At 49.6% G+C, this 13,614-nt stretch overlaps 1 protein-coding gene across 1 annotated transcript in view; it reads left to right on the top strand.

The window, feature by feature from the left end:
- Window positions 1-6,138, top strand: part of LOC133361341 (gastrula zinc finger protein XlCGF71.1-like) — a 32,208-nt gene extending 26,070 nt beyond the window's left edge. The window contains exons 3-4 of the mRNA XM_061580273.1: window positions 2,752-3,213; window positions 5,998-6,138. Of these exons, the coding sequence (XP_061436257.1) occupies window positions 2,752-3,213; window positions 5,998-6,138 (603 nt within the window). The remainder of the gene's footprint in view (window positions 1-2,751; window positions 3,214-5,997) is intronic.
- Window positions 6,139-13,614: the final 7,476 nt, after the last annotated feature.

The raw sequence follows: 13,614 nt of genomic DNA, 5'->3' as shown, positions 1-13,614 counted from the left end.
ATTTTTTGTTGCTATTCTTTTTTTTTGCCTGATGATGATTGCTTGTGTTGCAATCGAAACGTCGAAATATGCTTTTATTTAAATTTATTATTTTATCTTTAGACGTGACTTAACCGAAAGAACCAAAGAATAACTCACCTCTACAATCATGCTTTTGAGCGACTCTGAGCTTGGCTCCGCGCCTCTGAGTTGCGGCCACTACGTCTGCAAATTTTCGCGCGTTACAAATTGAACTATTATTATTATTAGATGGCGATGTCTGCCGTAGCAACAAGGTGGAACGGTGTCGTGTTGTCTCTTCACAGATCTGTGCCAGTGCAGCCCTCCTCCTCACTCGTCCAGGCCTTTGAAGTGAAGACAGAGGTTGTGGAGAAAGAGACGAAGGAAGAGGTGAAGGAGATGATGGAGGATGAGGTAGAGACAGAGGAGGAGGAGAAATCGGAGGAAGAGAAGGCAAAGGAGGACGAGATTGTGATGGTGACAATGGAGGAGAACACGGAGGGAGAGGAGAAAGACAATACAGAGATGGAGGACAAGGAGACAACAAAGGATGAACAGATGGTCGTGGTGGAGGACATGGAGACGACGGTAAAAGGGGAAACAATGGTGGTAGAGGAGGAAGAGAAAACGGTGGTGGAGATGGTGGTGCCGGAAGTTGAGGAGGAGATGAAGGAGGAAGTGATGGTGCTAGCGGAGGAGAAGAAGATGGAGAAGATGGAGGTGGCACAGGAAGAGGAGGAGGTAGAGGAGAAGATGGTGGTGGAGGATGAAGAAGAGGGGATGGAGGAGGATGAGAAAGAGGAGAAAACGGAAGAGGTGCAGGTGGAGATGCACGAAAAGAAGAGGAAGCGAGGGGGCCTCGCTCGCGTGGCGACAGCGATCGCCTCACTCCTCCGCCGCGTGCTGCTTTGTGGTGGCAGGTCCACCGCCCAGTAGGGGTGGTGGCGGTGGTCGTGCATCGGTGCCGACCGTGACCACTATCACCACACTACCCGCCCACCCCGTGATACTCGCTACACACACCACACGGGTCCCCAGAGAGACGGTGCAACGTTCAGGTCCAGAATACCGAAGTATACCGGGAATCACCTGTACTTAAAAACACGTAAATTGATAACACTATAAACAATAACACTAAACATTAAACGACAAAAAAAGCTACCAACTGGTTTTATAATTTATACCACCATAAACGGAGGTACGGTATTTTAATTTCATTAGAAGTATTATAATGGAACTCTACACATGTTTGTTAATTGTCCGTTCAATCGAACCGACGGTCGGATATGTGAACTCTGGGGGTCGAGGGTAAGAATGGCATTCAAATTTTAGAATGACAATTTGGTCGTTTTAGCAAATTACTGTACTTGAATGTATGTTATCTGCAAATGCAAATTGTTAGTCGTAAATGCGAGGGAGGGGTTAAGAGGTGCACGTTTAATCCAGTGTTAACATTTATTTTAGCATCATATTTAAGGACACTGTTGTTGATAAGAATTCGTCTGGACATGTTATGTGCCTTGTTCTACTCGATCAACCAAAATTAGTACAATGTCGGTCATACAGGAGTGTGATTTCATTCATGAGTAGTATTCACAGAGCCCCGATGGTTAAAAAAGTAATCTTGAGTGACTTAATTCTGAGCTCAGACATGATCATCGCAATCATTTCCAAAGACGTGTGGGGTCCTGCGAGAGCAGGTCCCGACTACAAACAGCTGGGCAGCAGAATCGGAAGTAGCTGCGTTGCCCTCGAAATGTGATGTTGCTGCTGTTGTTGCTGCTGTAGTTGCTTCTGTTGCTGTAATAAACGCAGGGAGGTGGTGTTCCGTGATGGGATAACGCCTTTGATTAAAGCCTCTGTTCAAACTCACCCGATTGACGACCTTGATCGTCGCATTTGATCAACTCTGATATTGTAGACTCTCACATGTTAAGCTCTATCATAGTGAAACATAATATTATAACCTAAGAACTACAACCTATCCATTGTAACGCTGTAAAAGAATATTACCCATTGGGTTTCAATTCCTCGTCGAGAAGGCCGCTCTCCTCCTTTTCTAAAGTTACATGCTAATTTCTCTGCATTCACTTTAAATCGAGGACAAAGTTTTTATTCAAAATAAGCGCACAATTACACACTGAGATGCACTTACATATTCATGCATGAAGCACAATGGGCACATTACCCTTCGGTATGTTAATAGACATGCGGATTGTGCCTTCCAAAATTAACAATCGAATGCTAATATCCTGAAAGACAAAGGATTGGATCCAAGGGGGGGAGTTATAAGGCGGCTCAGAAGCAGAGCTCAATGCCATTTCGAGAGGGAACTTGATGAGGTTGGACGCTCGACTCGTCGCTCTGCTGATCGCCCTTCAACCGCGAGACAACGCAGCCTGGCGAGCACAATTGCTGTGTCGACGATTTTGCGTCGGGAGAGTTCGTGGCGACATCTTCAGACGGGTTCAAGACATCGATCTACCTTGAATCTCCAAGTAGGTGTCTATTTTCGCGGATAAACTCTTAAACGTGTTCGTCGTCAAATTAGCGGTATTTTTTTGCGTCTCGGTTAGACGCGAGTGTCGTTCTTGTTTTAGCAGTTTAAAAAATCCAAAACTCCTTTCGGCCGATAGCGTACTTTTGACTCAATAACACCGCTGCTGTTACTACGCTCACATGGAGCAGATACGCTCTCCACATCCCCACGCACACGGAGGCAAGAAGCCATTCAATTGCTCTGTGTGTGAGAAATCCTTTTCACGGCCATCACATCTTAAGAGACACCAGAGAACACACACGGGCGAGAAGCCGTTCCTGTGCTCTGTGTGCGGGAAGACATTTGCACACTCATCACATCTTCAGAGTCACCAAAGAACACACACGGGCGAGAAGCCATTCCCGTGCTCTGTGTGTGGGAAGGCATTTGCACGGTCATCACATCTTCAGAGTCATCAGAGAACACACACGGGCGAGAAGCCATTCCTGTGCTCTGTGTGTGGGAAGGCATTTGCAAACTCATCGCATCTTCAAATTCACCAGAGAACACACACGGGCGAGAAGCCGTTCCTGTGCCCTGTGTGTGGGAAGACATTTGCACACTCATCAACTCTTCAAATTCACCAGAGAAGACACACGGGCGAGAAGCCATTCCCGTGCTCTGTGTGTGGGAAGGCATTTGCACGGTCATCAACCATGAACAGGCATCAGAAGGTCCACAATGATAGGAAACTGAAATCAAAAGCTGAAATTCAAGGTGCTGCAATGAGTCCTGAAGAAGTTTCCACCTTCGATCCCATGCATTTGGATCCCGAGAGATGGCTGGATGTAATGGAGTGGCTCGAGAGTCAAACAGAGAGCTCGGGGTGACTGAAAAAATATGATGTCATGTGGCTATACCTATTAATCCGTATCGAGCACATTGGTGGTTTGTAATATTATCGGATGACTTGCCGAAGTGGTGTGATGAGCACTGGTTGTGAGAGGGTTGAATTGTAGTCGTTAGGTGTTCCTGTTGAGCTAAAGTTGGAATGCGTCTGTAGGTACATCTTTATTCAACATTTTAAACGTTTTTTTCAAGTATATAGCTTTTTTTGGTTGGTATTAATCAACTTTAGATTTCAGGATGTACTTTGATTGGTATTGTACTGGAAAAGTGTGAACATATGACATAATAAATATTCCCTTCGAGTTTTGACGTAAGAATTATTCCAAATGAATAAAAACGTATTTTAACAAATGCTTGTCCGTTTATTTATTTTACAATGTTCATATCAAAAACGTGTTTTAAGCGCGTTTCAGGTGGAGGATCTCCGTCACACAAGTGTGCCCTGAACTGGCAGCATCTTGGCTGTCTACGCGATTAAACACGTGTTCATCAACGTACCAGTCTCTTATCCCGAAGTATGTCGGGGATAAACTCTACTTTATAACATGTAAACTGTATTACTATAAACGATAACACTAAACATTAAACGATTATTAACTAGTGTTTGAATTTATAACCATATAAACGGAGGTAAGGTATTATAATATCATTAGAAGCATTAGAATCACAGTGTGATCGTATAAGAATCACGCACAAACCCATTATAAACTCATAAGATTATGAATCGTTACAATTATTATAACAATCACAAATTGTGACAAAGCGAAATTCCCACAAGCAAAACACCACGCTCACCTGACGAATTCTTAAACAAACTGCAACACTCAAGTGACAGAACTCAACAAAAAAACGCCGCAATAAAAAGAACTACATCAATGGACAAATCCTAAAAACAGACAACACACGCACGTTAGTAGCTGTTAGAAGAAGACAACACCTAGCACCTTCAACTATACACATTATACAGCCAACTCGTAAATGGGGCGGTATATGACAGTCTTCGCTGCTGTCGACGGGGCCAAGCAGCGAGTGTTTAACGCCATTGTTTCAGAATCCGTGTCATCACCCGGCCACAGCGCCTTAGCCAAACTACATCTCCCCAACAAGGCTGCCTTCCCTATTCTGTGTATTTTAGCAGTTTATTTTCGGACGCACTTGAAGATAACAATTCGTCTAGAAAAGGCAGGCGACTTGTTCTACCAACACGATTTCAAATTTCTATCCGAAAGAAGTATGAGTTAATTCATGAGTAGTATTCACTAAGCACCGATGGCACTAACCTACACACAGTTATGATTAAACAAAGTAACATTAGTCAAGAACAGGGCACGGCCACAAACTCTCAGATTGTAAAATAACACTACAAACTAGTGTTATAGTAAACTATAATGTTGCGAACTCTAACAATATAAGCTATGAGCTATACATTATAACGCTATAAAATAACAATAAACTATTGTTACAGATTAGAACACCGAACATTGAAGTGTGATATTCGAATTCTTAGCTTCACACCGTGGTCCTATAAGAATCACACTATGCTCGTGAGTATGTAACATGTCTGTATGTAATATGCATGAATGTAATATGTCTGTATGTAACATGTATGCATGTAACATGTATGTATGTAATATGGACGTGCGAACCAAGGGTGGGATATGTGAAACGGAAGGTGCAGAATCAGGATGGGATTAAAATTGTTTGAATAACACTTTCGTGGTATTAGGATCAAGCTGTCCACTGCTGGGTGAATGTTCTATCTCAATGGCATCAAATAGCAATATTCAGTATGTAAATATAGAATTATCTTACAAACCCAACATAAGCCCGTGCAATTATGATTCGTTACAATTGTAACGACTCGTTTGATAAGAGTATTTGATCAAAGTTTGTTATCCTATCACGGAACACCACTGAAACTTAAGCAGCAACAGTACCAGCAACAACAGTACCAGCAACAACAGCAGCAACTGCAGCAGCAGCAACTGCAGCAACTGCAGCAACTGCAACAGCAGCAACTACAGCAGCAGCAACTGCAGCAACTGCAGCAGCAGCAACAACAACATCACCTTCAGAAATGCTGCGTCCCGCGGCACCATCCAGGCGAGGAAATGAAGAGCAGAGCCCGAATCGACGGCCGCCACCCGAACATCAGCAGCTGTTGATAGCGTGATTCTAATAGGACCACGTTGTTATGAAACTCATTTTGATGCTATTCTAAACCGAGCACCTCCCAGTTTGCATTTACGACTCCCAATGCGCATCTACATATAACATTCACTCTAGCTCAGTGTAATTATAATACAACCATAGTGTTATTCTAATAATTTTCATCCGATTCCTAATCCTGCACGCCCCAGTTCGCATATCCGACCCCCGGTTCGCAAGTCCAAATGGCATGCATACACATTACATACATACGAGCACAGTTCACATGCCCGTACACTATTATACATATGTAGAGAAGTTCCCAGGACGCACTCGGAGACGAATGTGAGGTTTAAGGGCTGTCGCCGAGGGTTTATTAAAGTTATTGACATACACCAGGTGTACCAACTTCCCAGGGGTGAGGGGTGCCGGGCTCGGTCCCACTGGTGCCCCCGACACAGTCGGCTGCCCCGTGCTGCCTCCTCTGCGCCGGCCGTGGGCTCAGCCAACACGGCCGGCCGAGGAGCGCAGCCACCTCCAGCCCTGGCGCTGCGCTCTTTCCCATCCCGACTCCCTTGCCCCTGGCTCCCCGTTCCACCTGACTCCGAGCCCCGACTTCAGCACCGACACCGATTACGACACGGGCTCTACTTTCTGCAAGCCGCTAATGAAAAGAACACGGGGCGGTGGATACACGTGCTTCCATGGGCGGTCGGGGACAGGGCATGCTTGTTTGCCCACAGGTGCCACCGGGTATATCCCCAAGTTGCTCAGTCAATTGCATAGAGGAGAAATGGCTGCAGTTTATAACGAATGTATTTAGGAAGTCGCTGTTGGTTTATCCACCCATCCCGCCTCAAGACTTATGTCCGTCCCCACCCAGACAGCTCATCCCCATGTCCTGTACAGCCCAAGTCTGGTGTGTCCGACGTGGTGGGGCACTCGGCAATGGAAACCGTACGCCAAATGAAATGTGTTGTGGCGCCCATGTGGTGCCACAACGACGGGGCCGCTCTGCCGAACCAGGGAGCCGCCCGGCTTCCCCCACCGCACTGCCCCCCATCACCCGCCCCACATAAGCACACACCCGCACGCATCCCCCCCCCCCCATAGAGCTGGAAGGGAAGGTCACCTGATCGACCGGTTTTTATCCGAGAGACCCTTATCGGGATTAATTCTCACGGTTTCCGGCGATCAGGGAATTGGATGACCTCCCCGTGCTACGTGGCACCGCGGCGCTGCGAACGGCCTTAATATTGTGTGGTCGCGGCGTGGGGCATTCGGCCACCGCGGTTGAGGCGCATTTCCCCCCACACACACCCCCACGAGTCGACGGGGCAAGCAGGGGAGGCACGGGACAGCATGAATAGCGGGCTCACAGGGGCTGTTGCGCATAGTCATGGAGGGTTGGGATAATTGCGCTTGAGCGCGCAGGCCCCATTGTTAGGGAGGGTAAGGGATTAATTAGGATTTACGCCTTGCACGCAGCACACTGATTAGCATATCAACAGCGCCTGGGGACTGCCGTGCGCGGGCTCGGGGTGCACGAGCCCATTGTTCAGCGCAGCATCCCCTTTGGAGGTAGGGAGGATAAATAGAGGAGCGCAGAGGGGAAATCGCTCTCTTACTCCAGCGCCAGGCGACCAGACGCAGCTCGAGCCAGCGACCCGGACGTCCGTGCGACGCACCGAGGCACGCGGTTAACACAAGGATCAGCGGACCGCCGTGGACACTTAACAGTGAGTAAGAAGGTGAATTAGAATCATAGCCGATAAATAGGGAATAGGTACAGGTTTAGTGGAATAGGCCAGCCTCGTCGACTCACTGATTCAACATCAATTCGCAGGTGGCATATAATAAATCATTAATAGCGAAGCGTGGTCTCGCGTGATCTTGTCGTGCAGTGTGAGCGTGTGGGTGCGCTGTGTGCACAGTGGTTCGCCACGTGAGTGAGCGCTGCGCGGAGCTGAGCGCGCGGGTTGCGTGTGGGAACGCGTGTGGTACTGTGTGTGCGTAAGCTCGCGGCGTGCGTAATAGGCGTACCCCAGGTGCGCGATCATAACGCAAGCGGCCAGCAGACGGCGAGCGCTGCGCAGAGCGGCGCAAGAGTGGGTGTCGCGTGTGTTCACTCCGTGTGTGATACAGGTGCGCGATCATAACTTGCGTAGTTGGTGTGGAGTTGGAGTGCACGGAGCGGCGTGTGTGTGTGTGTGCATACGTTCGTTACATGTCGGATACGGATGCGCATTGGTAACGTGCCGCACAGGGCTATACTGCGAGCACGGCGTTTGATTGACGATGATGTGCGCACGTATGCTCGCAGCGTGGGAGCGCGGCGCGAGGCTGTAACAGTAGGGGCGTCGCATTCGAATGCCGGCGATAATAGGGAGGTGGGGTAACGTAAACGGAATAGGGGATGCAGGCGGGAGGGACCCCGGGGGCCAACGGCCCCCACATATTGGTGTCAGAAGGGGGACGATCCCCCGCACCCCCAAGGGAAAGAGGCCCCCCAACCCAGGTTAAAATCAAATGCACATTTACGGGCAAAGGAATTCCATCATGGAAATCGTTTGCCCGCAGCATCAGGGGGGCTAAAAAGGTTCATGGGTGGTCGGATGAGGAGGCGTTGCAGCAGTTAGAGATACATTTAGATGGACGGGCAGCTGACTTTGTGGAAGCTTTGCCCGCAAGCACACAAACTCAGTGGGAAAATTTAATGTGCGAACTCGAACGGCGCTTCGGCGCCTATGACGAGGAGGAGGCGCAGGCGGCCTTAGAGGCACGCCGCCGCCAGCCCGGCGAGGATCTGCGAGATTACGCCGAGGACGTACGCATGTTGACCCAGCTTGCGTACCCGGAGCACGAGGCGAAAGTAATTGAGAGCCTCGCCGCCGGGAAGGTCCAGCGATATTTGGCACGCACCCCGTGGTGGCAGCCAAATATAGACGGTGCACGCCTCTCCTTTAACACACTTGTCGAGCGCGCGCGTAAATGCGAGAAGCTCTCTGGTGAGCGCGCGCAGCCTCGAGGGAGGGGACGAGAGTGCGCCGTAGCGAGCCTACTCTCGGACGAGGAGGAGGAGCTCGCCATCGCAGTAAGGGGACGGGCAAGGGAGCCCCAGAGACCCAGCGAAACAACTCCGGGGTGGGTAGCTGGGTTACAGACCGGCATCGGAGATATGGATGGTAAGATAACCCACGTAGGTGAGAATATGACCAAGCTGAAATCCTCCGTTGAGACCATCCGATCCGAGATGGGGGAACTAGACTCCACGGTAGGAGGGCTAACTGGAAGGATAGCGCTTCTAGAAGCAGAGTATGAGCAGCAGCGCACTGGGGGAGGAGGGAGTGGGCAGAGAGCCCACCACGGAGCCGCCACCCCTCCCCGGGCGTGTTATGTGTGCGATCGGCGAGGGCATCTCAGGAGGGACTGTCCTCAGGTCGCCCGAGCTAGACAAGAGCTAAGGTCAAACACTAAGGCCCCCCTAGAGAGGGGACCGCCGGTGGGTGAAATCGACGTAGCCCCGACACAAACAAGCTGTGAGAATAATGGCGAGCGAGTGATCTCCACACAGGTTCCAGCAACAACGCCCACAGAAACGGCGACTCCTGGCGACTGGCTACGGGAGCTGGTGGCGGGGATCACGGGGGCCACGTCGCTGGTGGAAGGGGAGGTTAACGGAGTGCGTACCCGAATCCTGCTGGACACGGGGGCGGTGGCCTCGCTCGTGAGCGCACCGCACTGCAGCGCGATCGGGGTCGACGTGCGTCACCTGCAGGCACCGGACCGCGCGCTGCACACGGCGAGCGGAGCCGGAATGGGGCTGCTGGGGAGAGCCACCTTAGAGGTCCGCATAGGCAGCCAGGTGTGCACCCAGGAGTTCTACGTGTCGAGTGCGTTGTGTCACGAGTGTATCGCAGGTACCGGCATCTTAGAAGGGTTGGGACTCAACGTGCAACCCCGCCAGCGATGCGCCACCATGGAGAGCAACGGCGAGCGGATACCGTTCCTGGGACGAGAACCAACGCGCCCCCGCTTCGCACCTGTGGCCGCTATCCTGGCGACGGTAGTCACCATCGGGCCGCTCACCGAGATGCTGGTGCCGGTGGCAACATCCCCCACCAACCCCGCGCTCCGACCATCAGGGGAGGTAATGCTAACTCCTCACCCGGAGTTGGCAAAACGGTATGGGGTCGTGGGATCCGCCACGTTGGTAAACGCAGATGGGGACCGATTGTTTATGCGGATGTTTAACCCCCACAATACCCCAGCGATACTGCGACGGCGCACCCCGATAGCCACAGTACACCCCCTGCACGCACGCCACTCTAACGCCTCGGTGTTCGCACTCTGGACTGAGGACCCCGGTCGTCCTGAGGGTGAGCAGGACCTGGCCTGGCGAGTCGGCCCGACTCCCCGAGCCGAGGTCGTTCCCCTGCTCGACGCGTTACATGTACCATGGGCGGACTTACCTAAGGGAGAGGCCGATCGGCTGCGCGAGTTACTGCAAGAGTATGCCGACGTGTTCAGCGAACACGACTCGGACGTTGGTCTACACTATGGGGACCTCATTTGCCAGTAAAAATATGATAATTGGTTCTTTACCCTTCTATCTGGCAACAAAACTGACACCTTTTTGCAAGGAGTCATGTTTGCATAGACCGCAATACCTGCAAAAAGGTGTCAGTTTTGTTGCCAGATAGAAGGATAAAGAACCAATTATCATATTTTTACTGGCAAATGAGGTCCCCATAGTGTAGATGCTTGCCCCGAGCTCTCATACTCTGATGGTGCATTGTCCTTGAGTTGTGCGCCTTTTGGCGTCATCTGGTCCAACCCATATGAGACTAGGCTCGAAGGAAAGCTGTCTCGGGTGTGGACCAATCAACTTCAAGGACAGTGCACATTATCAGAGTTATGTCTTTTGTTTGTATTTATGACTGCAGGTATTGCGGTCTATGCAAACATGACTCCTTGCAAAAAGGTGTCAGTTTTGTTGCCAGATAGAAGGGTAAAGAACCAATTATCATATTTTTACTGGCAAATGAGGTCCCCATAGTGTAGATGCTTGCCCCGAGCTCTCATACGCTTATGGTGCATTGTCCTTGAGTTGTGCGCCTTTTGGCGTCATCTGGTCCAACCCATATGAGACTAGGCTCGAAGGAAAGCTGTCTCGGGTGTGGACCAATCAACTTCAAGGACAGTGCACATTATCAGAGTTATGTCTTTTGTTTGTATTTATGACTGCAGGTATTGCGGTCTATGCAAACATGACTCCTTGCAAAAAGGTGTCAGTTTTGTTGCCAGATAGAAGGGTAAAGAACCAATTATCATATTTTTACTGGCAAATGAGGTCCCCATAGTGTAGATGCTTGCCCCGAGCTCTCATACTCTGATGGTGCATTGTCCTTGAGTTGTGCGCCTTTTGGCGTCATCTGGTCCAACCCATATGAGACTAGGCTCGAAGGAAAGCTGTCTCGGTTGTGGACCAATCAACTTCAAGGACAGTGCACATTATCAGAGTTATGTCTTTTGTTTGTATTTATGACTGCAGGTATTGCGGTCTATGCAAACATGACTCCTTGCAAAAAGGTGTCAGTTTTGTTGCCAGATAGAAGGGTAAAGAACCAATTATCGGACCGACCTTGTTAAGCACCAAATTGACACCGGTGCAGCCCGACCCATCAAACTCCCTGCATACCGAGTGGGCGCACCCGAACGCACCCAGATCAAAGAGGCGGTTGGGGACATGCTTCGCGATAACATAATTCAGCCCTCGGCGAGCCCCTGGTCAGCCCCGGTGGTACTAGTAACGAAAAAGGATGGGTCAACCCGGTTCTGCGTCGATTACCGTAAACTGAACGCAGTCACGCTCGGCGACGCCTTCCCCATACCCCGCATCGACGACACTTTTGACAGCCTCGCCGGAGCGCGATATTTTTCCACCCTCGATCTCGCGTCCGGGTACTGGCAGGTGGAGATGGCGGAGGAGGATCGGCCGAAAACCGCATTCACCACCCCGATGGGACTATTCGAGTTTCGAGTACTCCCGTTCGGACTCACCAATGCACCCGCGACGTTCCAGCGGCTGATGGAGTTGGTGATGCGGGGTTTGCAATGGGAACAGTGCCTGATTTACTTGGACGATGTGATCGTGTTCAGTAGATTTTTGTCTGAGCATTGGTCCAGGCTATGAGAGGTGTTCCAGCGACTGCGAGCGGCTCATCTCAAGCTCAAGCCACGTAAGTGTTACATCGCACAACGCGAGGTGGGGTACCTCGGGCATCGCGTCAGCAAGGCAGGCGTGCGCACAGATCCGGAGAAGGTACGCGCCGTAGTGGAGTGGCCACGGCCAAGGAATCTGACGGAGATCAGATCATTTTTGGGGCTCGCCACCTATTATCGTCGATTTGTAAAGGGATTCAGCGAGATTGCACACCCCCTCACCCAACTCACCTCCCCTAAGCACCCCTATCAGTGGACGGGGGCCTGCCAGACGGCCTTCACCACTCTCAAAGACCACCTCACCCACGCCCCCACCCTCGCTTTCCCCGATTTTACCACCGATTTTATTTTGGACACCGACGCCTGCAGCAGCGGGCTGGGCGCGGTGTTGTCACAGGTACAGGATGGGACGGAATGAGTCATCGCGTACGCCAGCCGGACCCTGAGTGGGGCCGAGCTGAACTATTGCGTGACCCGCCAAGAGTTGTACGCTGTGATTTTCGCATGTAAACAGTTCCGGCCGTATTTGTACGGCCGGAGATGTCGCGTACGCACTGACCATTATGCTCTTCAGTTCCTTCTTACATTCAAGGAGCCGCGGGGGCAGATGGCCCGGTGGTTGGCGCAGATGCAGGAGTACCATTCATAATCTATAAATATATTCCGTCTTTTGTTATTCGATGACATCTAGCAGTGAAAATCGTGATTGTAATATGACCATGTTGTAATCGTAATAATTTATATCCGACCTTTGCATATGGTTATAAATTAAAACACTAGTTTATAATCGTTTAATGTTTAGTGTTATCGTTTATAGTATTACAGTTTACATGTTATAAAGTACAGTTTATCCCCGACATACTTCGGGATTAGTGACTGGTACGTTGATGAACGATTAACTACGGGGACCTTTCCCCTCAAGGAACACGTGTTAATTGGGTAGACAGCCAAGATGCTGCCGGTTAAGGGCACACTTGTGTGATGGAGATCCTCCACCTGAAATTATCTTAACATGTTTTTGCAATGAACATTATAAAATAAAGAACGGACAAACATTTGTTAAAAATACGTTTTTATTCATCTGCAATCATTTTTACGTCAAAACTCGAAGGGAATATTTATTATGTCCTATGTTCACACATTTCCAGTACCATGCAAACCATTTCCGTTCCAGGAATACCAAAGAGTTAAAGTATCATTCCCCATGATTTCCTTATTAGTTCACCACATTTGTTCACTGTGGGTCTATGTTGAAGTCAAGGCCATATATCCAACGAACGCGTCATCAATGTACATCCTGAAATCGGCTATCTAAAGTTGATTAATACCAATAAAAAAAAGCTTTATACTTGAAAAAAACGTTTAAAATGTTAAGTAAAGATGTACCTACAGACGCATTTCAACTTTAGCTCAATAGGAACACATAACGACTACAATTGAACCCTCTCACAGCCAGTGCTCATCACACCACTTCGGCAAGTAATCCGATAACATTACAAACCACCACTGGGCACGTCATTAAACTCTCACAAAAACTGTAGAACTAAAATGGTCAAAATTATACACAAAAGTACACGATACGGCTTAATAGATATAACCACATGACGTAAATATTTTTTCAGTCACCCCGAGCTCTCTGGTTGACTCTCGAGCCACTCCATTACATCCAGCCATCTCTCGGGATCCAACTGCATGGGATCGAGGGTGGAAAATTCTTCAGGACTCAATGCAGCACCTTGAACTTCAGCTTTTGATTTCAGTTTCCTATCATTGTGGACCTTCTGATGCCTGTTCATGTTTGATGAGCGTGCAAATGCCTTCCCACACACAGAACACAGGAATGGCTTCTGGCC

Source organism: Lethenteron reissneri, chromosome 72 (genome assembly GCF_015708825.2).
Source record: "Lethenteron reissneri isolate LAM-NWPU_2019-01 chromosome 72, ASM1570882v1, whole genome shotgun sequence".
Classification (NCBI taxonomy): domain Eukaryota; kingdom Metazoa; phylum Chordata; class Hyperoartia; order Petromyzontiformes; family Petromyzontidae; genus Lethenteron; species Lethenteron reissneri.
Note: the sequence above shows the minus strand (reverse complement) of the source record. Positions and strands in the feature narration are given on the sequence as shown.